This window comes from Adelges cooleyi, unplaced genomic scaffold (genome assembly GCF_023614345.1).
Source record: "Adelges cooleyi isolate 19-005CV unplaced genomic scaffold, UGA_ACOO_1.1 ACOO_flye_CR_arks_rails_tigmint_CR_PRNA_2, whole genome shotgun sequence".
NCBI classification, from domain to species: domain Eukaryota; kingdom Metazoa; phylum Arthropoda; class Insecta; order Hemiptera; family Adelgidae; genus Adelges; species Adelges cooleyi.
The window spans coordinates 1,655,074-1,677,448 of NW_026095860.1; the positions used below are offsets into that span (position 1 = coordinate 1,655,074).

The 22,375-nt window shown below is 28.6% G+C and overlaps 2 protein-coding genes and 1 pseudogene across 2 annotated transcripts in view; 1 reads left to right on the top strand and 2 right to left on the bottom strand.

Annotated features, from left to right (window-relative positions):
- LOC126833902 (kelch-like protein 2) overlaps positions 1-22,375 on the bottom strand; it is a 101,303-nt gene that overhangs the window by 49,348 nt on the left and 29,580 nt on the right. The window lies entirely within an intron of this gene.
- LOC126833802 (52 kDa repressor of the inhibitor of the protein kinase-like) lies at positions 7,926-8,873 on the top strand (annotated as a pseudogene).
- LOC126833905 (uncharacterized) lies at positions 14,889-20,414 on the bottom strand. The gene is made up of 7 exons (XM_050565486.1): positions 20,264-20,414; positions 20,137-20,181; positions 16,254-16,283; positions 16,161-16,190; positions 16,073-16,099; positions 15,674-15,698; positions 14,889-15,120 (listed from the first exon to the last, which is right to left on the bottom strand). The coding sequence occupies exons 1-7, from the start codon at positions 20,328-20,330 to the stop codon at positions 14,982-14,984; spliced, it is 363 nt and encodes a 120-aa protein (XP_050421443.1). The 5' UTR covers positions 20,331-20,414; the 3' UTR covers positions 14,889-14,981.

Genomic DNA, 22,375 nt, shown 5'->3' on the forward strand with positions numbered 1-22,375 from the left:
TGGTGACTGAGGAATAGTTTATCGGTAATTTATTTAAAGGCTGTTTTCTCTTTTTTTTTTTGTATTAATGATACCGCCCTTTTTAATGATTATGAAAAACATACCACTTCTCGATTAATTTAAAAAACACAATTGGTCATTAAAGTTAAAACTATATTAAAATAATATAATAATAATAAAGATGTACACAAACTACCTGGTTAGATATGAACTACAAAGACATTAAGATACTATTGAACATGAATTTAACGAACCCCTTTAGAAATCTTTCAATACTTCAAAAGTTACCCCTGGGGAAACCCATAATCCACCCAAAACCCTTAATCCTACCGAAGAGAAAAACGCAAAAGGTTGCGTATATTTTAACAAAAACACCTAAAATCTTAAACATTTTTTTTATCAAACTACAAACACGGTTTACCAGATATGAGAAACGAACAGACACTAATAACTGTCGGTTGGTAACATCGACCGGTGTTAGGTTAGGTTAGGTCCTAACGGTCGGTATCATAATATTGTGTTTTTTACATGATATTACAGACTACTAAATCGTATATCTGAATACAGTAGACACAAGATTTATTCTGGAAAAAAACTGATCCGTCTACTTATTAAGAAACTTAATCGTTTTGGTACGGCAAAACCACCGTCGTTATCTCGTTATTTTATCGCCCGCGGCCGACCGTACCGAAGGTCAACTATGAGTATATTATGTCCAATTACCTGCAAAATTATGAAGAGGATTGTTGTTTATTGGATCCAGATTAAGTGTTGGTTCTTATGCAGTCTACCGCTCCAAAATGTATTTTATATTACACAATTTTTTTTAAAGGAACACTAATGTTTTGCATATTGTTATACTGTTATTCATTTCAAGAGATTCACGCTTTAAATTTTCCATTAGAAGATAATCTGCTTCGTGCTAATTTTTATTTTTTAGTTTATCAACTTGTAGCTCTGATTTTGTGTAAAATAATTCATTGTATGAACATCTCCGTCGCCTCGTTGCTGTGATTTCATTATGCCTACATTCTACTGTACTAGGCCTCTCGGATGAAATCACTTTCAAATTACGCTTTGATGCTTTTATTTTGTAATTTTATCGGTCACACTGTGCTTGGTTTGGACTGTACTGGCTTAAAAATACTAACTACCGATTTGCATCGAAGCGTTTCTTCGAAAGTGATTTTATCACTTTTAGATATAAAAATTATTGTAAACCCGTGACCTCCCCGTCCCCACTATGCCCCGACCCCACTGTACTGGTTTTTTTAATACACTAATATAATAATAGAACAATGAATAACACATAATAACATAGAATAAAATAATAATAAAAACCCTTAACCATACAAATTATATACTCTCCGCGAATACGTCGTATTTCGGCAACAATGTTGTCATCTTCAGCGTTCACGACAGACTCTCAGTTATTAAAGTACCACGATATTTTCTATAAAGTATAGATAGTAAATAATATAAAGAAGTTACATGTTTATAATTGTAAATTTGTTACAATAAATAAATTTCAATAATTAACTTGAAATACACATCTTTATAGACATTTTATAATAAAGATATAAAAAAAAAACGTTGGAATCAGAATTAAAAGCAAATAGTCGGAATAGATTAGATAATAGAATATAAATTTTACTTATACAGTGAATATTATTTTTATTGCGAGTAAGGTATATGTAATGGACATTTATATATTTCGTAGGTAACAAAATATGTTATTTGGAATTTATTGTTGTTAGAAAAATCTAAAGGTTCAAACACAATTAAGATAAACATATGAAGATGACAATTTTACAATATACATACAATTGTACACAAATTAGTAAGTAAATTTATTTTCAGAATGTCACACGTGTCTGCAGTATCTTGCAGTTTAGGTGTTACCAATATGATTTGTTGTTTATTGAAAATAAGTTGTTTTTTTTAACGTATTCTGTTTTGTTAACAAAATAAAAAATACTTAATACAATTTTAAAACTGGGACCCACACATTTCTGGCTACGTTATTGGATACGACATAGGTGTTATAGATATTATTTTATTTTATTCAATTTTATGACTTTTATTTTTAATAATTCCTGTAGACCTGTGACCTACCCGTCCCCTCTATGCCCCGACCCCACTGTACTGGTTTTTTATATTATTACTTTTCATAATTTTGTGACAATTATTCATCAATATTAATAAACACGTTACCACTGTATCATCTTGATTACATATTATCTTTATCGAACCAATGCACGGTCGTATATGGAATCTGCTTGCCGAAGACATAATATATACACATTTCATTCTAAATATAATAATATGAAAACCAATATTGTGCAAATGATCCGTTATGAAATCCACGGAATAATGCAATTGGCCTACATATACAAATCGTAGAGGGTAGGTATTGCAACTGCATTTCCAATGCGAGGTTGATGTTCATAATCATTCTATAACACTTCTTGACTTGAAAATATTTTTACCATTTCTATTTTTATTTTTCCATACTTTTTAAGATAATTGAATAGTTTATTAACAACCATTTATTTTAGTTTTAATTTAATAACTGTTTGAGATATTGAACACTTTATATGTAATATTGTTATTCATTATGTTTTATTATATTTGATAATATTACACATTTATTCATCATTATAGTATTATTCATAATTTATATTTATTATATACGTCGAAATTAACAAATCAAAAATTAATTATTAAATAGAATTTTTTTCTATTGAATTACAATGTAAAATTTGGTAGGTATACCTTAAGAGTTATAACACAAAAACATGACATACCCTATGGATTTTATTAAAATGTTTAAACTGGTTACAATTTTTATATGGCAAGAACAATTATTATCCCGTCTGTTTCCCCGTTTAATTAATTTTCTGGTGACTGGATGAACTTCCATCTGTTTCGGGAGGAATAGAAAAAGTAACTTTTTTGTTGGGTGACTTGTATTGAAAACCAATTTTTTCCGTAAGTTCGTTTACGGAGTTAATGGTAGAAATCAATTTGTCCACGTATAAATCATAAAGGAGATTCGGTTTATCGTTTGATTTGGGACGTTTATCTTTCCTCTGTATCTCCTCTTCGCCGATGACAGAGTATGACGGTTGACAGCTGTCATTCCATTGGATTACTAAGCGCGTAGCTAAACTTTCGATATCTTTGTATAAATTTTCGGGCGCCGTTTCTGTGAGATCGCGTTGTTGTCCCTTAAACATTTCATGGATCTGCAGCAGAATTTTGTAATAACCGTTGTCGACGACAGTCCTTTTGTGTAATTTATTAACATGATCATTCATGGCAAACAATTTATACGCAATAATTGCGCCTCTTTTGAGACTATAATCAAGTTTTAGCCAACAATCCACTGCGTTACTGTCACCGTGACTTAACAATTCGCCGCACTGTTGTACTGTGTAGGTCGATATCCAGAGGAAGTCGATCAATGGTTTTCCGTAGCCGCACTCCATTAATAAAGCGATTGATTTCAGCTTGTTGATTAACGAGATAGTAGCCATGGACCATAATTGATTTTTATCCTTCACTTCTCCCACGCGTGTTTTCGTCTTGATGGGTGGTGATATTATGCTAACGAACCACGTCATCTGATCCCAGTGTTTCGCTTGCCAAAAATGGTCGATTTCGTCCAACTTGGTGTCGCTTGTACAGTTTTCTATGCGAATCAAGACTAATGCAAATAAAATCTGCACGATAAGACTTTTTCCCATGATGATTCCCGTATAGATTATTAAGATTTTGTTACAAAAAAAAAATCGAACGTGACCAACTTTGTCTGTAGCAAAACTAAAATGTCTGAATTTATTAGATATCTGTTGTGTACGAGTATTAGAAACAAATACTCATTGCAAAAACCAACCGACACGAATTCAATATATGTGCCTAAGATATATTCTATTAAATATAAACATATTATTCGTCCAACTAACTGAATTTTCTGTATTTTAACACCTGCACACGTGTCTTCACGGTTAACTTTGTTCGTTGTGTCGATTTACAGGCATATTACAGTTTTTTTAGCGAACAATTTATTTCTTGCATGTTTTATTCGGAATAAAAATTGTATTATGTGCCTCAGATATATTCTATTAAATATCAAGAAATAATTTGTCCACCCAACTGAATTTTCTGTATTTTAACGAATTCATCATGTGCCTAAGATATATTCTATTAAATATCAAGAAATAATTTGTCCACCTAACTGAATTTTCTGTATTTTAACACCTGCACACGTGTCTTCACTGTTAACTTTGTTCGTTGTGTCGATTTACAGGCATATTACAGTTTTTTTAGCGAACAATTTATTTCTTGCATGTTTTATTTAGAACCAAAATTGTATTTAAATATTTAAAATTTAATTTTAGCAATGACGAAATTATCTTGACTAAACCATCACATGATGATCATGATCATCTTGTTATTTTCTTCTGCATTTTTTCAAGCATATTACGGCCAACGCAAAAAAAATCTTACCGACGAAATGTTTTCTCATGCTAAACCGTTAATAACTTTAAATGTTTTACTCGATAAAACTTGTATGGCCATCGTAGTCTTTATCAAAAATTAAAACGTCTAAATTTGTTAGATATCTGTTGTATAGTAGTCGCAATACTCGTCGCAAAAACCAACCGACATGCATTATTTGCTTAAGACATATATAAATAAATATATATATATATATATTTCTAATTAAAACAATCTGTGCATATACGAGTATATTTACATTAAGTTTGGTTTTCGTATAATTATTTGCATGGCTTGAATTGGCGTGTGAGAAAGCCACCCATTGGTAACACCTTAAGACACTAATATGTAAAGACACTAAAGCATATTCTTCTTTCCAACGAAAATCTGACTAAATTAGACTTAATTTTTATTTTTTATTTATATTATATGATATTTTATAAATTAGATTCTCCCGATGGAAGTGATGCGCACCGTACCTATATCAAGCTCTTTATAAATCCGTATTGTAGTCTGGTTGATTAGTCTGTAGGGGCAAGGGATGAGCTGTTAACGCACTACGACCTCTGTAGGTTCAGCAAGATACAGCCGTTCGAATATGTTCGAATAAAAAATAAATTCAACGTCTATAAATTATAAAACTCTTAAAGTCATACCTGATAGATTTCTATAAAAGCAATTTGCCATAATAAATGCATCAAAACTATTAACTCGAATTAAAATCTCTACTATTTGAGGTTGTGTCTTTTTCGTCTATAAAAAAGTGTAAAATACAAATTTTAATTAACTTAAAAAAATCCTTAAGGAAAAAATTAATTCAAATGAACAAATTGTTTTAACCTCTTAAACTTCTTTAAAATATGATAGATTATTGAAATTGAATGGTTTCTTTTTAATGAAGCAACAAAAGATTTTTTTTTTATGATTCTAATCTTTATATAAAAATGGGGATTTTATTATTTATAACAAATTCATGGTATCGCATAAAACGGCCAGCTATTTTTTAAATGACTTCAGTATGTAAAATATAATACAAAATCGCATAAAGCGAATATAGTATAAGAAACATCTAAATGTCGTTTAGAACTCAAGCGAATATTAAATGTGTATACAGGGTGATTCTTGTCTAAATCACTATTATACGAAAATGTTCGGTTTAAAATTCGAAGGCCACACAAAATAATTTTAGAGCAGCTTTTTACTAAACCAAATGTTCAATTTTTTTTTTACGTATACAACATAATAGTTTACAATAGCTGTAGCAAGTTTAAGTATCTGTCGGATATTCTACAAACAATATATATATATATATATATATATATATATATATATATATCATAAGAAAAAAAATGTTTGCAAGGCAACTCCTATATTTTTCGAGATATTCTGTTAAGAAATAATTATTTTCAAAACAGAAATGTTAAAAACACAGTCTGTTTCAAAGATGTCAACATTTAAAGTTAAAGTTAGTGCCCTGTTTAGAAATAGTTATATGTATATTCAAATTAGATAATTGGGTTTAGCTTTCATAAAATGTGTAATACTATATTTGACCTATTATTGTTAGGAAAAAACATGCACATTTAACTAATAATTGCATTAATTGCGTTTTGGAATTTTAGTTGAAAAAACCCAGTACAGTGGGGTAAGGGCATAGTAAGGGCGGGTAGGTCACAGGTTAACAGGAATTTTTTAGTCTGAAAGTGATAAAATCACTTACGAATAAACGCTTCGATGCAAATCAGTAGTTAGTATTTTCAAGCCAGTACAGTCCAAACCATGCACAGTGTAAACCAGCAAAGTTAGAAAATATTAAATTGAGGTGCTGTATTTACAAATATGCATCAAAGCGTTAATTTCAAAGTGATTTTATCCGAGAGGACTAGTACGGTAGAGTATAGGCATTATGGAATCAAAGTATAGAGGAGACGGAGAGGTCACAGGTCTACAGGAATTATTATAAAAGTTATAAAATTGAATACAATGTCTATGTTTGTGATTGTGCTAGAATATGTAGGCCCCACGCTTGTAAAATGAATATTTAATATAATAATAACAACAAAAATAGGGGTATAAGAAAGCCAGTACGCGATAAAAACACTTTTAAACGAACGCTTTGATAAACAGAAAATGAAAATATTTTCTGAAAAAGTTTCCACATGAATTGATGTTAATCAAGGAAAACGTTTGGTTAAATTAAAAAACAGTCATTGCATTCTGTCAGACAACAAACAAATGTATAGGTAATATCGAAGCAGTATAAATGTATATTCATTTAAGTAAAAACGTTGACTATTAACTTTGTATTCGATTTATTTTAATATTAAATTTATGACTTAAACTGTACACTGCTTAAACATACAATTACTACACACGAGTGTATCTGTTAGGTATTGATCCACTGTTGATGAAAACATAATATGTACTTAAATAAAAAGAGAATATAAATACAATATATTCTCAGCTTCGCAACAAAGCTAAAAAAAGTATTATTGAAATCAACAGTTATGATAGTAGACTAATAGCATATTCAGGGGCGTATTTATGGGGGGGGGGGGCTGAGGGGGTTTCAGCCCCCCCGAAATTTCAGGACATTTTTTTTAAGTCTGCCTAAGCGGCATGAGCCTTTATCTATAGGATATAAATATTGTAGAAGTTCAGTATAGTTGTTTTAAAAATAATAAATTGCTATTTATGATTTTATTTTTATAACACAACGACTGATGTTGTTATTATTATATTTTGGGCGGCTGATTTACGGGCGCCAATTGTCTTCAGTCTTGTGGCAAAGCGTAGGAGTGATCATCGTCATATTATTTCGGTTTATTTCGCGATACATGCAGTGTACACTACTATTGTAGAGCTATTATAAATAAATACAAACAATTAAACATAAGTAGTATATTTTATATTGGGGAAAAAATGTCAACGATAAAAAAAAAAGATTGCTATAGCCTGTATACACATATACCTACTTATATCAATAACAAATCGAACTAATCGCAGATGTTATAGAAATAATAGAATAATATTTATGTTATATAAAAATAAAGCAAAAACGAAATGTTTTTATTTGTTTTTTGTATGGTATGTTAAGAATTGGGGGGTTTGGCTTGCCAAGAAATATTATCGAATTCGTAGTATATTTTACTAATAACGTGTGTATAAAGATATGTACCCAAAAGCATTATACACACACTGTGTAGCTCATTCATTAAATCTTTGCTTATCAGATGCGTCTAAATCTCTAGATATTCGAAATGCTTTTGGTATAATAAGTGAATGTTGCTCATTTTTGAACTGGTCGGCAAAACGAACTACAGTCCTTAAAAATAAAATACTAGAAATTAAACCAAATTCACAATCCACTAAAATTAAAATCTTTATGTGAAACTCGATGGGTATTACGCCATGAAGCAGTTATGCTTTTTAAAGAATTTTTAGAACCCATTCTTGCTGCATCAGAACAACTGCAGAATGAATGTTCTGGAACGGATTCTTCAATAAGGACTAATAGTCTTTTACATTGTATTTGTAATTTTAATTTTTTAATATCTGTTTGCGTATCTAGTAAATTATTAAGTTATACTTATAATTTATCTAAATATTTACAAAGTAAAAATATCGATCTTTTTAACGCTCTTAAACAAGTGGAAACCCAAGTGGTTTCTGTGTTAAATTCCATAAGAGAAAACGTTGATTTAAAATTTAACGATATTTATAAAGGCGCCCAAGATATTGCTATAAAGTTAAATGTTGAACCAAAAATACCTCGAACATGCAGCAATCAAAAAAATAGAAGCAATGTCCCGTTTAATAATATTGAAGATTTTTACAAAAAAACTATTTTTATACCGTAACTGGACGATTTAATAATGGCATCAAATAAAAGATTTTTACCTCATAATGAAACTATAATTTCATTACAATTTGTCTTACCTCGTATCATAGTTGAAAAACAATTTTTTAATTTAAAAAAAGCTGTCGAATTTTATAAAAGTGATTTACCTGGGCTAAACGACATTATAGAAGCAGAGTATGAAATTTGGCAGGCTAAATGGAAAAATATTGAAGAAAACTTAAGACCTGCAACTGCTATAGAAGCTCTAAGAGCCTGTGATCGTTTAATGTACCCTAACATATTTGAATTACTAAAAATACTAGCTATAATTCCAGTATCCACCGCTACGGCTGAACGCAGCTTTTCGACTATTAAAAGACTTAAAACATATTTAAAAAATACAACTTCTGAGTCCAGACTAGTAGGACTAGCACTTTTATCCATTCACCGAGACATTAAAGTAAATGATGATATAGTATTAGACAAATTTGCCAACAGTGGTAAAGAGAGAAATTTGAATTTAATATAATTTGTTTTACTATTATTATAATTAGTATTAATAAGTATTAATAAGAATTATAATTTCTATTTTATTATATAATATTTTATAAGACTTGAGATTTTGTAACTAATAATAATTATATCAGAATTATAATATTAACATTTTACACTTAATTTCGAAGTCTTGTTTTTAATAGGTTGAGAAATGGGTAAGTTTGGCCAAATTTTTAAGGTTCATTTCTGGATCAGAATTTAGAAATAACTCTTTACACAGCTCTTTTACTCAATGCCTTAGCCCCCCTTCCCCCCAAAAAAAATATCTAAATACGCCCCCGTATTTTAATATATTATAATACCCATAGCACCTACCTATTGTTTTCCATGCGTAAGTAATGCAACAAAAAATAAATACAATATATAAGTAGTACAATGAATCAGATAAACCGTCATACAAAGGAAAAAAGGAAAATTTAAAATAACAAAATAATTAAAAGATAAAAAATTTCCATAAACAATATATGTCGGATTTCAATAAAAGTGTTTAATTAATAGTCAAATTTAAAATATAAACTTACATATTTTTTAAATAATTTCTATTCAAAGCCAACAGTAATTATAAAAGACTACTAACATTTTATAATACAAAACAAGAATAGTAACAACATTTTTTACTATAATGCATGTGTAATTTATGGTAATTTAAAAATTAAATTAGAAAATTATGAAATAAAAAAAAATAATTTAATTGAAAACGTCATAATTATGTTAATGATCGGTTAAACGTTAGTAATAATTAAAATATTATAAGAAAACTAATAAAATTGTATTCAATATCTGAATTTAGAGCCCCTGGATGCCGACCATTTTAAGGAGTTTTGTATAGGCAATATTTAAGAAAATAGTGGTTTTAATAAATTTCGAACATGTTAATTTATTTACCGGTTAATTTGTTTAAGCTTAATGGTATTGTTTATAATTTAAATCATTTTTTCTATGAGTAAGAGCCATTTTAGTTCACAGGCTGAACCAGTGATCCGATAAGTAATCTGAAAACCGATTTAAATTTGTCATGAAGTTTACTTGAGATCGGTCAGCGTACTTTTGTTGATATCTTATTTCTACTACGCATAAAACACGTTTGAACATTTTATAAAATTTTAAAATCAAATTTGGAAAGGGTTAAAATTAAAAATTTGAAAAAAGTGCTCTGACCAATCTCAAGTAAGCTTCATGAAGAATTCATATCTGTTTTTAGATTGCTTATCGGATAAATGGTTCGGCCTGTGCGATGGACAAAAAACGATATGTTATGACTGAAAAAAAAAGGTCGGTATCCAGGGGCCTTAATTACATATGTATATGACACTAAATTACTAAAACAGTTGGAAATTAAATGTTAAAACATATTTAAATATAGAGACGAGAAAATATTTACCTATTTAACTTGTTTACAATGCGCTAAATTTTGTATTTTAAATGACTTCGTAAGTATTATAATATTTCAAATATAAAATGGTAACAATCAGTCTACCTAACTGTTTAATAAATTTAAAGAATATAAAATGGGTGAATGTGTTAATATTGTATAAAAAATATTATAGCATACTACTATTATAGTAGGGATATAATAGGGATTTTCTGAATATTATTTTTAAGAACAAAACAATAAAATTAAGAGGGGCTGAAGAAGTAGAAAAGTGCAACAGAATTATAGAATTAAATATTCATCCCATCGAAAACTATAAGTAAATTAGCGTTAATAATAGTTAAAAAATAAAAATATAAAGAGTAAAGAACATGCATATTATGTATGTAAATAAACAATAATTATTATATAATAGGATTGTTTAATTTTTACTACATTGTGCGTACCATTTAAAATAACTTAAAATATAGTGCCTACACCAGAATATCCCTTAGGGGCTGCCTTGAAAGTAACTCATGCTTACAGCTAGTACCCAAACCCTGCCTGTTAGTTGTTGACAGTTATTCGTGACATGCAATAGTCTTTTAATAATTTAAGTTAACAGGTAATCACCTAACCGTAAATCAACGTTTACTTAAAATGTTAATTTATGCTTAAATGCTATTTTTCTTTATTATGCTCGTGGTTACCTTAAAATGTGCTTTTTAATTTTCTGTTTTGTTTTAAACGATTTTTGGCAGTAATTGCAGTCAAACGACGGTGTTGGCTCTTCTTCAGCATCAAACAGTTCATGCCTAACGATTTCTATTTCTGATTCAAAAACACAGTCGTCGAAGCGTTCTTTTTCAATTTTTATATTCAAATCGTCGTTATTGCAGCTAAAACTACAACGAACAAAATTTTAAAACTTTATATTATTGTATTAAAGTTTTTAAAAAAATATACAATTTTAAAAAAACAGATATTGAGAAATAGGCAAAAAATTAGATTTTTAGAATACTGATGTTAAATTTATAAGATATAAAACTTAAATTATATTAGGTTTTAAGTTAATGTTTTGTTTTTTCAGTAGGTAACTAACGGATGAGCTTTTAAACATTTAGTCGTGTATATGATTATTGCTAAATAGATAATAATAATTTTGTTTTATATAACTTTTATTGAAAACAAAGGTACCTTATCAAAAATTGGGAATTTTTTTTTAAAAGAACATAATATCTGACACCACTATTACTAACTATTTGATTTCATTACAGGATATAATCTAAAACATTTTGATAATATTACTAAAAAACATAATTGTTTTATGAGACATAGTAATCCAAGTATAGGCTAAATTATCTAAAATTAACTGTAATCATCTGACAAAAACTGATTATGCAGCAAAAAAACACTGCCTTACGTTAAAATATTTTCACCGTCCAATGTGCTTAAAATTATATTTTTAATTTAGAGTCAATACAAATAGGAATGATCGTCTGTCTATAATAGTAATATTGTTTCCCTGATACCATAATTATCATAAACATAAAAAAATATTTCCTAGTCACGTAGAAATTCACAACGGTCATAGTCAAATATCCAATTTTTTGGTTTTATCTTTAAACAAAAAACTTCTTAGATACAGTTCGAAGCATTTAAAAAAATAAAAAAATACAATATTATTCGACTGACGACCTTTACTTTTAAATGAGTTATGAAATAGTTTAGTAGAATACTGGTATCAGTAAAGCGTTTTAACTACGCAATAAAAATAACAAATACCTATTAGAAAAAATGTATCTTATTATAATTATTTTTAAAAAGTTTTACTATCAGAGCATTGTATCTTTTTGGATACAACCAATAAATCCAGTTAGAGAAGTGCAACTAAGGTAAAAGTGTTTATCTAGTTATATCCAATAAAAGTTAGTTTATGGCTTAGTTATAAATTAGATTACTTATAGTCTATATGCATAAAGGTTTTAATAGGGCGACTTAATTTAACAATTTTAACAATTTTATTTATTAACAAATATAGTTATAACAATAATATAATAAAGAATAATTTAGTTGACATGATTTGAAAAATAAAAAACCAACAAAGTTTTGCGTGGTAGGTATATTTTGTTTTTGTACACTTGTAAAACTAAATTTTAATTTACTTAAATTATATTGATAACACAAGTGTGCTGCTAAGTATAAGTGCAAGTATGACTTGTGGGTAAGAAGCTAAGACACTAAAGATTAAAGCTAGACAATAGACCATTATGCCGACTAGAATTATTTAAAGTGGTGTTGATCCCGTATCACTCGACTCAACTCAAATCCAGTGTATGAAGTACACTGGATAGTACATAGTACCTACCTTTAAGGATACATGAGATTTTGTACTTTAATAATTAAAAAAGTGATTGGCTTTTTTTTAATATTAATAAATTACTTAGATGTTTTGATTTTAAACTATTTTTTATTTTATAATTCGTCAGTTTCGTGTTTATTGTTGGGTACATTTTAATGCTCATTGACTCAGTAATTAACAAAACCCAAGATATTACTCTACTGTATATTCAGGCTTTTATCTAGACATATATCAATAAATTGGCCTTTTGTGTAAGCATAGAAGGTCTATTAGCTAAAAAGAGTAGCAAAATTTTGGATTTCTTTATATTAATTATTTATATTTGATTCACTATTATACCATAAACAGTATATATTTTACTGAAAATTTTGACTGATCGATAACAAGATTTAATTAAACTTTAATGTTTAATACAACATAAACCCCAATGATTTATAGTGGCTTAAAATCAAGCTAACAATAGAATTAACGCTGCACGCACAGACGTTATGAAAGAACAACGGAATGTACTCTACTGTAATGAGTTATCAGTTATCATTGCTTTGGGAAGATTTGCTCTAGCATTTAAACATTCGATTGCGACACAATATTAAATATTTTATTTAGTGACAAACATAGTAATAAATAATAATCATTTTAATAAAGAATAATTTAGTTTACATTTTCTGAAAATTAATGACTAACCAAGTTTTGTTTGGTATATTTTGTTATTGATTTTTGAATTAAAATTTTGTATACGACATATTAAGACATTCTATTATATGTTAATAATACAATTACGTTAAAATATTTGGCCCGCTAGAGATCTCACCCCAACTCAAAACTTAAAAGTACTTATACATAAAATACTAAATTTACAGTGTTTTTATGTAATGTAATCTCAATTTACCACAAATTTTAATGTTTTTCTGTTTAATTGAAGTCACATTGTATAAAAACATCATGAAAAAAAAATGTAATTATTAATTAAAACCAATGCGATATTGAAGGGTTAACGATAAGTATATATGGTATGTTTATTCTTGACACGTCTTATTTATCGTTTTAGTATCATCGGCCATAAAAAAAAAATTAACACAAGGTTAATACACCGTAGTTTATTTTGTAAAATTATTTCAGCTTTCTGAAAAAAAAAAAAAATTTTAATTACCCCTGACGAGTGTATTAAGTACAAGTGTTATTTATTACCGATGGATGTTTGTTTTTATATTGTCCTTTTAAATAATTTAGCAGAGTCCTGGGGTGTACAACACTTTTATCGTGAACCACTCAATATCTCTTAGAGTTAAATAAGAAATTTAATTTTGAATTTTTTTTTATTGTTTGTTATTGGGGATGGGCCGATACCACTTTTTATATTTATATACCTTTATACCAATGTATAAACGTTATGAACATAGATTGTGATGGATTTTGCTTCGGTCTGTATATATTTAATCAAGTATACAATACATATTTTTACTCATAAATATTATAAAATGCAGGTGTTGGTATCATGAAAAACGACCTATTTGTGTTTGTGAATAATAGAGGAAAACTTCATTGTGAAAGATATGACAGAGGAAAAAATCGATGGCAATTGGTTGAAAGGGCTGGTAAAAAGTTATTATCTCTAACAAGTCATATCATTACTTTCAATCATATTAGGTACACTTTATAACATTTGTGAATTCAATTTAGTCTTGAAATTATTTACACTTTTTGTTGTTGATTTTTTATTTATATTCGTTAATACTTCGGGAGAACTTCATTTTTAAATATATTACACAATGAAATCATGGCGTCTGGTTGTCACGGCAGAAGAGATACCAAACGTTTTTGTTGTAATATTGTTTTTAATGATGTTACTTTGAAATCATATTACGGTATTAACTTATAATATTACTTGTTATATCCTGTGAGTAAAAATTAGTTTTAAAATTATTAATTTTTTTTCGGTTACAAAGTACAAACTATGTATTATTTATGTAATATTAGAGGTTGCAATATGCTGGAACAGGTGGAGGGGAATCCCTTAGTTAGCTCCTGTTGTGTTGTACCTCTAATTAATTTTCAGTTATAATTATAAAATTAGCACCTGTTTGGTTGAGAATCTATTATGTTATAGTTTGCAATAGCTATAAAGAAGTTTTTAAGGCGAATGAGGTAGGTATCAAAAACACATGTATATACAGGCATGTTGATTGAAATATTTTGTGTAATTAATTATTATGACATTATATTGTTGTTAAAAACAAAACTATTATAATTTCATGTTTATTTAAAATTCAAAAATATGTATCGTTATTCGACAATAATTGTGATTAGGTTTATTATTTTATTCATGGTTCTTACAATAAAAAGTTTTTTTTTTTGTATTCCAAAAAGTATCATTCTTCTTTGATAAATATATTGTCAAAGAGCAGTCCAGATGTATTAAATACAATTTGTTTTCCGAACTTTTCATCACCAAGTATCTTGAGTTCATGAAGCTTATAGATAACATCAACGTAGGCAAGAGACTCGAAACTAATAGGAAAGTAAAATAAAATAGTTATATAACTTAATTTTTTAAATATCCTGAACAATTGCGTAGGTATTGCTTAAAAAACGTAAGAGGCCACTTGCTCTCGATTGTATTAAATATCTATTTGAAATATGTTTTTTAGGAGACATCATCATAAAAAATTTCGAAGACAAAGAAGAACAAAAAAAAAAAATACATCAATTTCCCTATAGGAGATACCTATTTGGATTGGCCACGTGAAACACGCTGTATAATGGTGAAATCGTGTTCATTATAGCCAATCTGTAAATTGGAAGTCGTTCACTTGAGGTAATGTCAACAATTAAAAAATGTCCCTTTTTCCTTTAAATTAAAAAAAATATATATCCTAATTATCAGCGATTGAAAACGTGCTAAGCTAAAAACTACTTTATTTGTTATAACGCATACAAATTTTATTAGAATTATTGTTAGTATGATAGTCTGGAAGCTTAACTGATTTTGACCTTGTAAAAAAATAAGTTGACAATTTTTGGTTTTTTCAAGTATAGCGTTGTTAAGAATATTAATACTCACTCTGGTTTTATAACTAAGAACGGATCTGTAAAGCAGAACAGGTTTTTAGAAAAATATAATACATTATATAAAATGTTTTACATAATTGTAAAATATTTGTGTTCAAATATTTTGCCATAAGTGTAGCAAATGGTGGGCACCCCCTTCCCCTACCTACAAATTAATGTAAGTTTAAATTACAGTTTTAACTAAATTTAAAAAAAAAAAAACTAAGCACAGTAAGAAAACTTAAATCAAATATAGTTGATACAACAGTATAATAATTTTGAAAACGTATTATTTAAAATTATAAATAACAAAATATTGTAATGAAGCATAAACACAAATATTTCCAAAAAGAAAAACTAATATATATCTATTATTACTTAAATGAAAATTAAAAAAATTCATAATACCTACCTAGATTGACGTGATGCTTATATATTTCTGCAATGAAAATATTAACATAATTTTACTTGAAACTAAATTAAAAAAATTCCATATTTACTTGTATCTTTATGTTGTGGATTTACATTATCTGCAAGGAAAATTTTTATAAAATAAAATGTTATCTAAGAGCCCATTTTGCTAGAAGTTTTACCTTGTTCTGCAAACATCATAAAAGCCTCATCTGCAATAAAAAAAGATATTATTGGAATTTAACAAATGAATTAACTACTCGATTATTAACCGACTACAATACTAGTTAATATTAAAATATTCGGTAATATTCTTGTTTGATTTTGATAAGAAAACAATAGACTCTAATTTTAATCAACGACTAAAGTTTATTTTAAAAAATCAAACATTTTCATTGGTTATATTACGGCAAATCTAATGGTTGTCTTAGTCAAATTTGGAAAAAAATGTTGTACTTCATAATTAATAGAGAAGGATGGAATTAGATTTGAATGAAAATCATATTATTATTTTCATAATTTTATTTTGTGGCGAATTTCAAGTTTGAGAGTTTAAACTTGTAGTTTAATGTACTATACACATTATAGTACTATTCCAACCTCACCAATCAAGTAATTTATAATTTATAATTATGCCATTAATAAATAAATCTTTATTTTTATTCAAATCTACTTCAACAATATTTTCAATATTAATGTATCTTATTGATATATTAAATTATGTGCAATACAGTTAATTTATTTAATATAAAACTATTTTTCTTTATTTTAAGCAAGTATGGAACTTATAAATATAATATACAATATTTTAACAAATAAAACATTAACTTAGTAAGGAACATTTCATTAATTTTGTAAACCGTTACTTTAACGACTCCTAAATTGTTATTGTTGCCATTTTTTTACCTTATTTAGACAGCCAAAAAATGGAAATGTTTTCTACATATATTATTGTCATTTAAAAAATATTTTCATAACGTTTAAATAAATCAGCTCAATCAATTAGAGGTTTTAGAAAAAATTGACATATTACGCTTTTACTGATTATTATGCTTAAAAAAACATTTTTTTAATATGAAAAATAATAATAAGAGGTAGGTTTCAAATTTATTTTGACTATTAAAACGAAAATAAAAAAAAAGCATACATTTTAATATGATTTTATAGTAGCCTGACGTATAATCTTTAGTAAAAATCGCAGTGCTCTACTCCCAACCTACTTATTCATTTTATTTTATTTTATAATTATAATATAATTATTATGAGTATGATAAAAACTTGTACGTTTAGTGTGCTAATATTTTGGCACAGACTGAAACAACACCAAAATATAATAACTCAAAATACCCAATACGCAAAAATTGCCGGTAAGCGTCGCAGCTAAACAAAGACATTTCGGTTATCACATTGTGAACAAACCGTGTTCTACTTTGTTCTGTTTTGCTTTTAACTAAGAAAGTATGCAACCAATATACTATAGTTGCGTTTTGTTTATCGAACGAGTAACACTGATGTTCCGCTTTCGTGTGCCGAATTCGCGCGTTGTGTTTAATAAATATTGTATGAATTTTTTTTAAAAAAATGTTATTAGATCTACACGCGAATATCGCACAACTGCACAGCCAATTGTTAGACCTCCAAGTGAGTAAAATAAACAATACTAATACAAATAAAAAATTCTAGTCATGTAGAGTTACATGACAAAACGGGTTCTAGCTCAGGTCTTCAGCACTTCTGTCAAAACTGTGCCCAAAATATACCAACCGCCACCGATTACGGCTTGTGGTGTTCAAAATATACAACATTTAATCATACACCACCCATCCGAAAGGAAGATGGCACTTGGGCGCGCAGTGAACAAGATAAAGCTGAAGTATACGGACATCATCTCGAACGTGTATTTCAGCCAAACGACATGATTTCTGAACTTTGCTGAACTAAATGTCAGCCACTCATTACCATAAGAGAAATCATACTGCGCTTTACACCACTTGAAGTAGCCCATGAATCATGATACCAACATCAACACGAAAAAGGCACCTGGATACGACGAGATCACAGTTTCGTGTTAGATACAAAGAAGCGACCACTGACTGGAAGAGTACACCTCAAGGTAGTGTCCTCGGACCTATTTTGTACCTACTCTATACAGCTGATATTCCAACTGACGACGACACAACGACAGCCATGTTTGCCGATGACACGGCAACACTGTCAACCAATAAGGACCAACAAGCTGCGACTGAGATCCTACAAGTGACAAACAGACAACGTTTACTACTGGACAAAGCGTTGGAAAATAAAAATCAATAGTGCCAAGTCGGTGCACGCCAACTACACGCTACGTAAAACCGCATATATCCCGGTCAAGCTAAATCAACAGATAATCCCACAAAATGATTCAGCAAAATATCTGGCAATGCACCGTGAAAATCAAAGAAAAAAATGCGCAAACTGTACCGGCTAGTTGGGCGACACTCCGAGCTAGACCTGACCAGCAAACGTCTCCTGTATGTATCGATCGACGACTCAAACGACCGAAGCCATTCGACTTAGTCTAATTATTAGATTAAGAATGGGACTACTTCAATGGAAGCAGAACCCCACACATGTTTTGTATATGTATATATATATATATATATATATATTCTACTCGTACGTATGTATTAATACCCTTTTGATTTATATTTATAAACATTTTTTAATCGTTTAAATAAAAATGCCCTTAGGCAATTATATATATATACTATCCCACAATATATACTAGTTTTTTTAAATTATGCGTAACTTTGTCAATTTTTAAGACACACTATTCAAACATACGGCGTTTAAGAGCTTATAAAAATCTCTTCAGGATTGATTATAACTAATTCTATTTTGACAAGTAGTTTAGCCGATAAAACCCTCGGAATATTGTAACAAAAAAAACAAATTTTATTGCAAATATCCAATCGGTTATATTATTTTAGCTCTTATTGGCATTATCTTTTTTTGTATACACTCACAAAATATCAATAAAATAATAATATTTTTTATAATATTCGAATAGTGGGACTATCCAACATGAATAAAGAGATTTTAAATTTAAGAATAAAAGTAAAAAATTAAAAATAAATAAGAAAAAAAGGCACCAATAATGACCGAGGACCGACTTCACCACCCTATACTGTGATTCAAAATCACAATTAAAAAAAAAAAAATGTATACAATATTCAGAGATTTTATCGTCTAAACTACTTGTCAAAACTCAATTATAGTTATAATAAAGCTTGAAGAGCTTTTTACAAGCTTTTAAATGCCGTATGTTAGAACCGGGTGTCTTAAAAAAATGACAAAGTTATGCGTAATTAAAAAAAAACTAGTATATTTTTAAATGAGAGATAAATAATGCCATTGCGACTGGCCAAAAAAAATCTGACATTTTTTTTTTTTTTAGACACTTTTTATCTGAGATGTACCCATTTTTCATTGTGGAGATGAAAAAAAATTGTTTTGGACCAGTTTAGTATGTATAATTATAAAGATATTTTTCAAATCTCACAAAATTAATTCAACCCACTTCCCAATGACACAGAGGGCTAGAAATTGGTCTAGACACTCAGTTCGGATAAAAACACAATGTTCCCTTATAATATTGAAATTCATTTCCTTTCAAATTACATGTTTTTAAAAAAAAAATGCTTTAACTATTTAAATAGCACTGTAACAACTAAGTTATCTATTCACTATCATTAAATACCTACCTTTAAATAACACTAAATTGTAAAAAATAAATAAAACATTTAAAAAAAAAACAAAGTGCTGGTACGTTTTAATAAATGTGCTACAATTGATTGGTCAATTGTTCTTGTAAAAAAATTATTTTTTACTTTTTAGTTCAATTTTTTTTTACCGTTTTTTAGAAAAGTATGTTTTTTTTTTTAAATTGTATTAATTATTCTTTTACTTGAAAATTACATGTACTATAATATATAGACCCGGCCATATAAATCTAGTTTTAATACTATGACATTTACATAATACTATGAGCTTCATTATAGTTAAGGTAAACACAATTATACTTACCATCAGTTTCTTTATAGATAAGTAAGTCATCTCTATCAAATTTGCCTGTAAAAAAAAATTATAAATGTTTTGTATATATTTTAAATTGTGGATTCTGGTTAAACACTGAAATATTCATTATACGTACCAACAGATGCAAACGTACAGACAACACAGACAGATAAAACAATAAAATAGTAACTGATAGATGCCATTGTGATGCGGATAAGAGTATATTCGGGTAAACGAGAATTTCAAACGTTAAGGACAACTGTAGGATTGTGATGGAATCTAACGAATGAAGGTCGGGTCACCTATGTCGGCCCTTTTTACAAAAAAATATAGGTATTTCACCTGATCATACAGAGAAAACAACAATAATTTTAAAAAAATAGGCAGGGGGAGTCGGGGATAGTGAACAGGGAGTAGACATGAACCACCTTTTTTTAAATTTCGCGTTATCGAGACGGCAGTTGAATCAAAACGTGCCTTACCACGCAATATATTCACCAATGTGGCAACACTCAGTCCCGGACTCCCCCTACATTAAAAAACAAAAATACCAACCCAAATGTAATGTATGTGCCAACGATTTGCGGGGCCTTAGGTTTTTAGTTTGCGCAGAAAGCAGGTAAAACATATAAGAAAGCGTTTGAGTTGAATAAATATTTTTCACATTCGATTAGGTCAATATAAGCGACCTAGAAAAATGTGAAAAAGGCTCAAAGTTTAGTTTCACGGTTTTTTTTTTTTTGGATCACCTTAAGGGGCCTCTTCGCGTGCATATTTTTGGTCGGAAACAACACATTCTACTTGAATCGTGTCGTAGTTTAGCTGTAGACCAAACCTGGGCATTATTTGTAGTATTTTTTAAACGATTTCGTCATTTAGCAAGTCTATAGATCACAAAGCATACATGGAATATACAGTTTAGTTAGATGGTCGTTAAAAAAGTTTACCCAGTTAATTCATAAAAAAAATAGGTACTGGAAAGTAAAAATTTCAATATTTTTTACTGTCCTGTTTAAAATAGTGTATTCACATTACACGTTATTATAATACCTTTGTATAATTGGTATAGTGGCCAAATCTGGCACTTCAATCTTATGCTATAATATTCTTTCTCTATATCCAATTGCGAATTAAACAAAACCAACCGATGAGTAAGGAGTAAACATCTGGCGTAAGGTATTGTCGAATTCGAGAAAAACATTTTCTATACATACAATAAAAAGTGAAAAGTTGTTCGCACGTGTAACATAATACAATGGTTAAGCAGTTTTTTTCGAAAAAAAAACAACATAATAAATCATTGCGAATCGTATTACACCTTGAACTAGGCACGCAAGCTAAAAATCAAATAAAATGGGTTTTTTATATCCATACTACAGAGTACAAAGAAAATGTCAATGTTAGATTTAAGAGTAAACTTGATAAAATCGAGTACAAAAAAACAAAAGAAGCGCCCTTTAAAAAACGTATTACCCTACCTTTACGATTTTAAGGTAAAAATAAAATAAAATGTGTTTTTTACCTTGAACCCTGTTCAATACTATATGGGTAACAACAAATATTTTTAGCCAGACAATATAATGTGCATATTGAAAATATTATATTGTAATAGGTAGCTGTAACTTTCAAAGTACTTGTCCGACTTAGCAAAATAATACCTATGCAAAATACTTGACATTATATAGCTCGGTCTTATGTATTTAACAATTTTATTATATTTGTAATGTTTTCCCATTATCAAATTATACTTAGATAAGACATGTACGTTTTCTGAAAATTAGGCAATACTTGGTATAATTTATTCATAGAGAATAGCCTCGTAAAAATCATATTAAACTGAACGTAAACGAGAGCTTTGTACAAATGTGTCTTTAACGACAATGAAATAATTTTATCGCAATCAAAAAACGAAAATAATTATTCAAAAACTAATACTCAAATAACAAATCACTGAGTGTATTAAAATTTCTTTAGAAAAGATATCTTAGCTCCGATGCAGAGCGGCAAAGGTATTGGTTTTACTCTGATATGAGGTTTTTTTTTTATCTGTATACACTGTAACTTATATAATACTGGACCAATTCCTTTGAGCAGAAACTCTAAAAATCACAAAATTCATCTATTTGGTACTTTGGGAAGGGGGTAAAAGTTAAAAAAATTTACTTCTTCACAGTCGAAATTTGAAAAAAACAAAAAAAAAAACCGTATGAGTTTTTAAGTTAGAACTTTTACTGACTATAATTTCGAA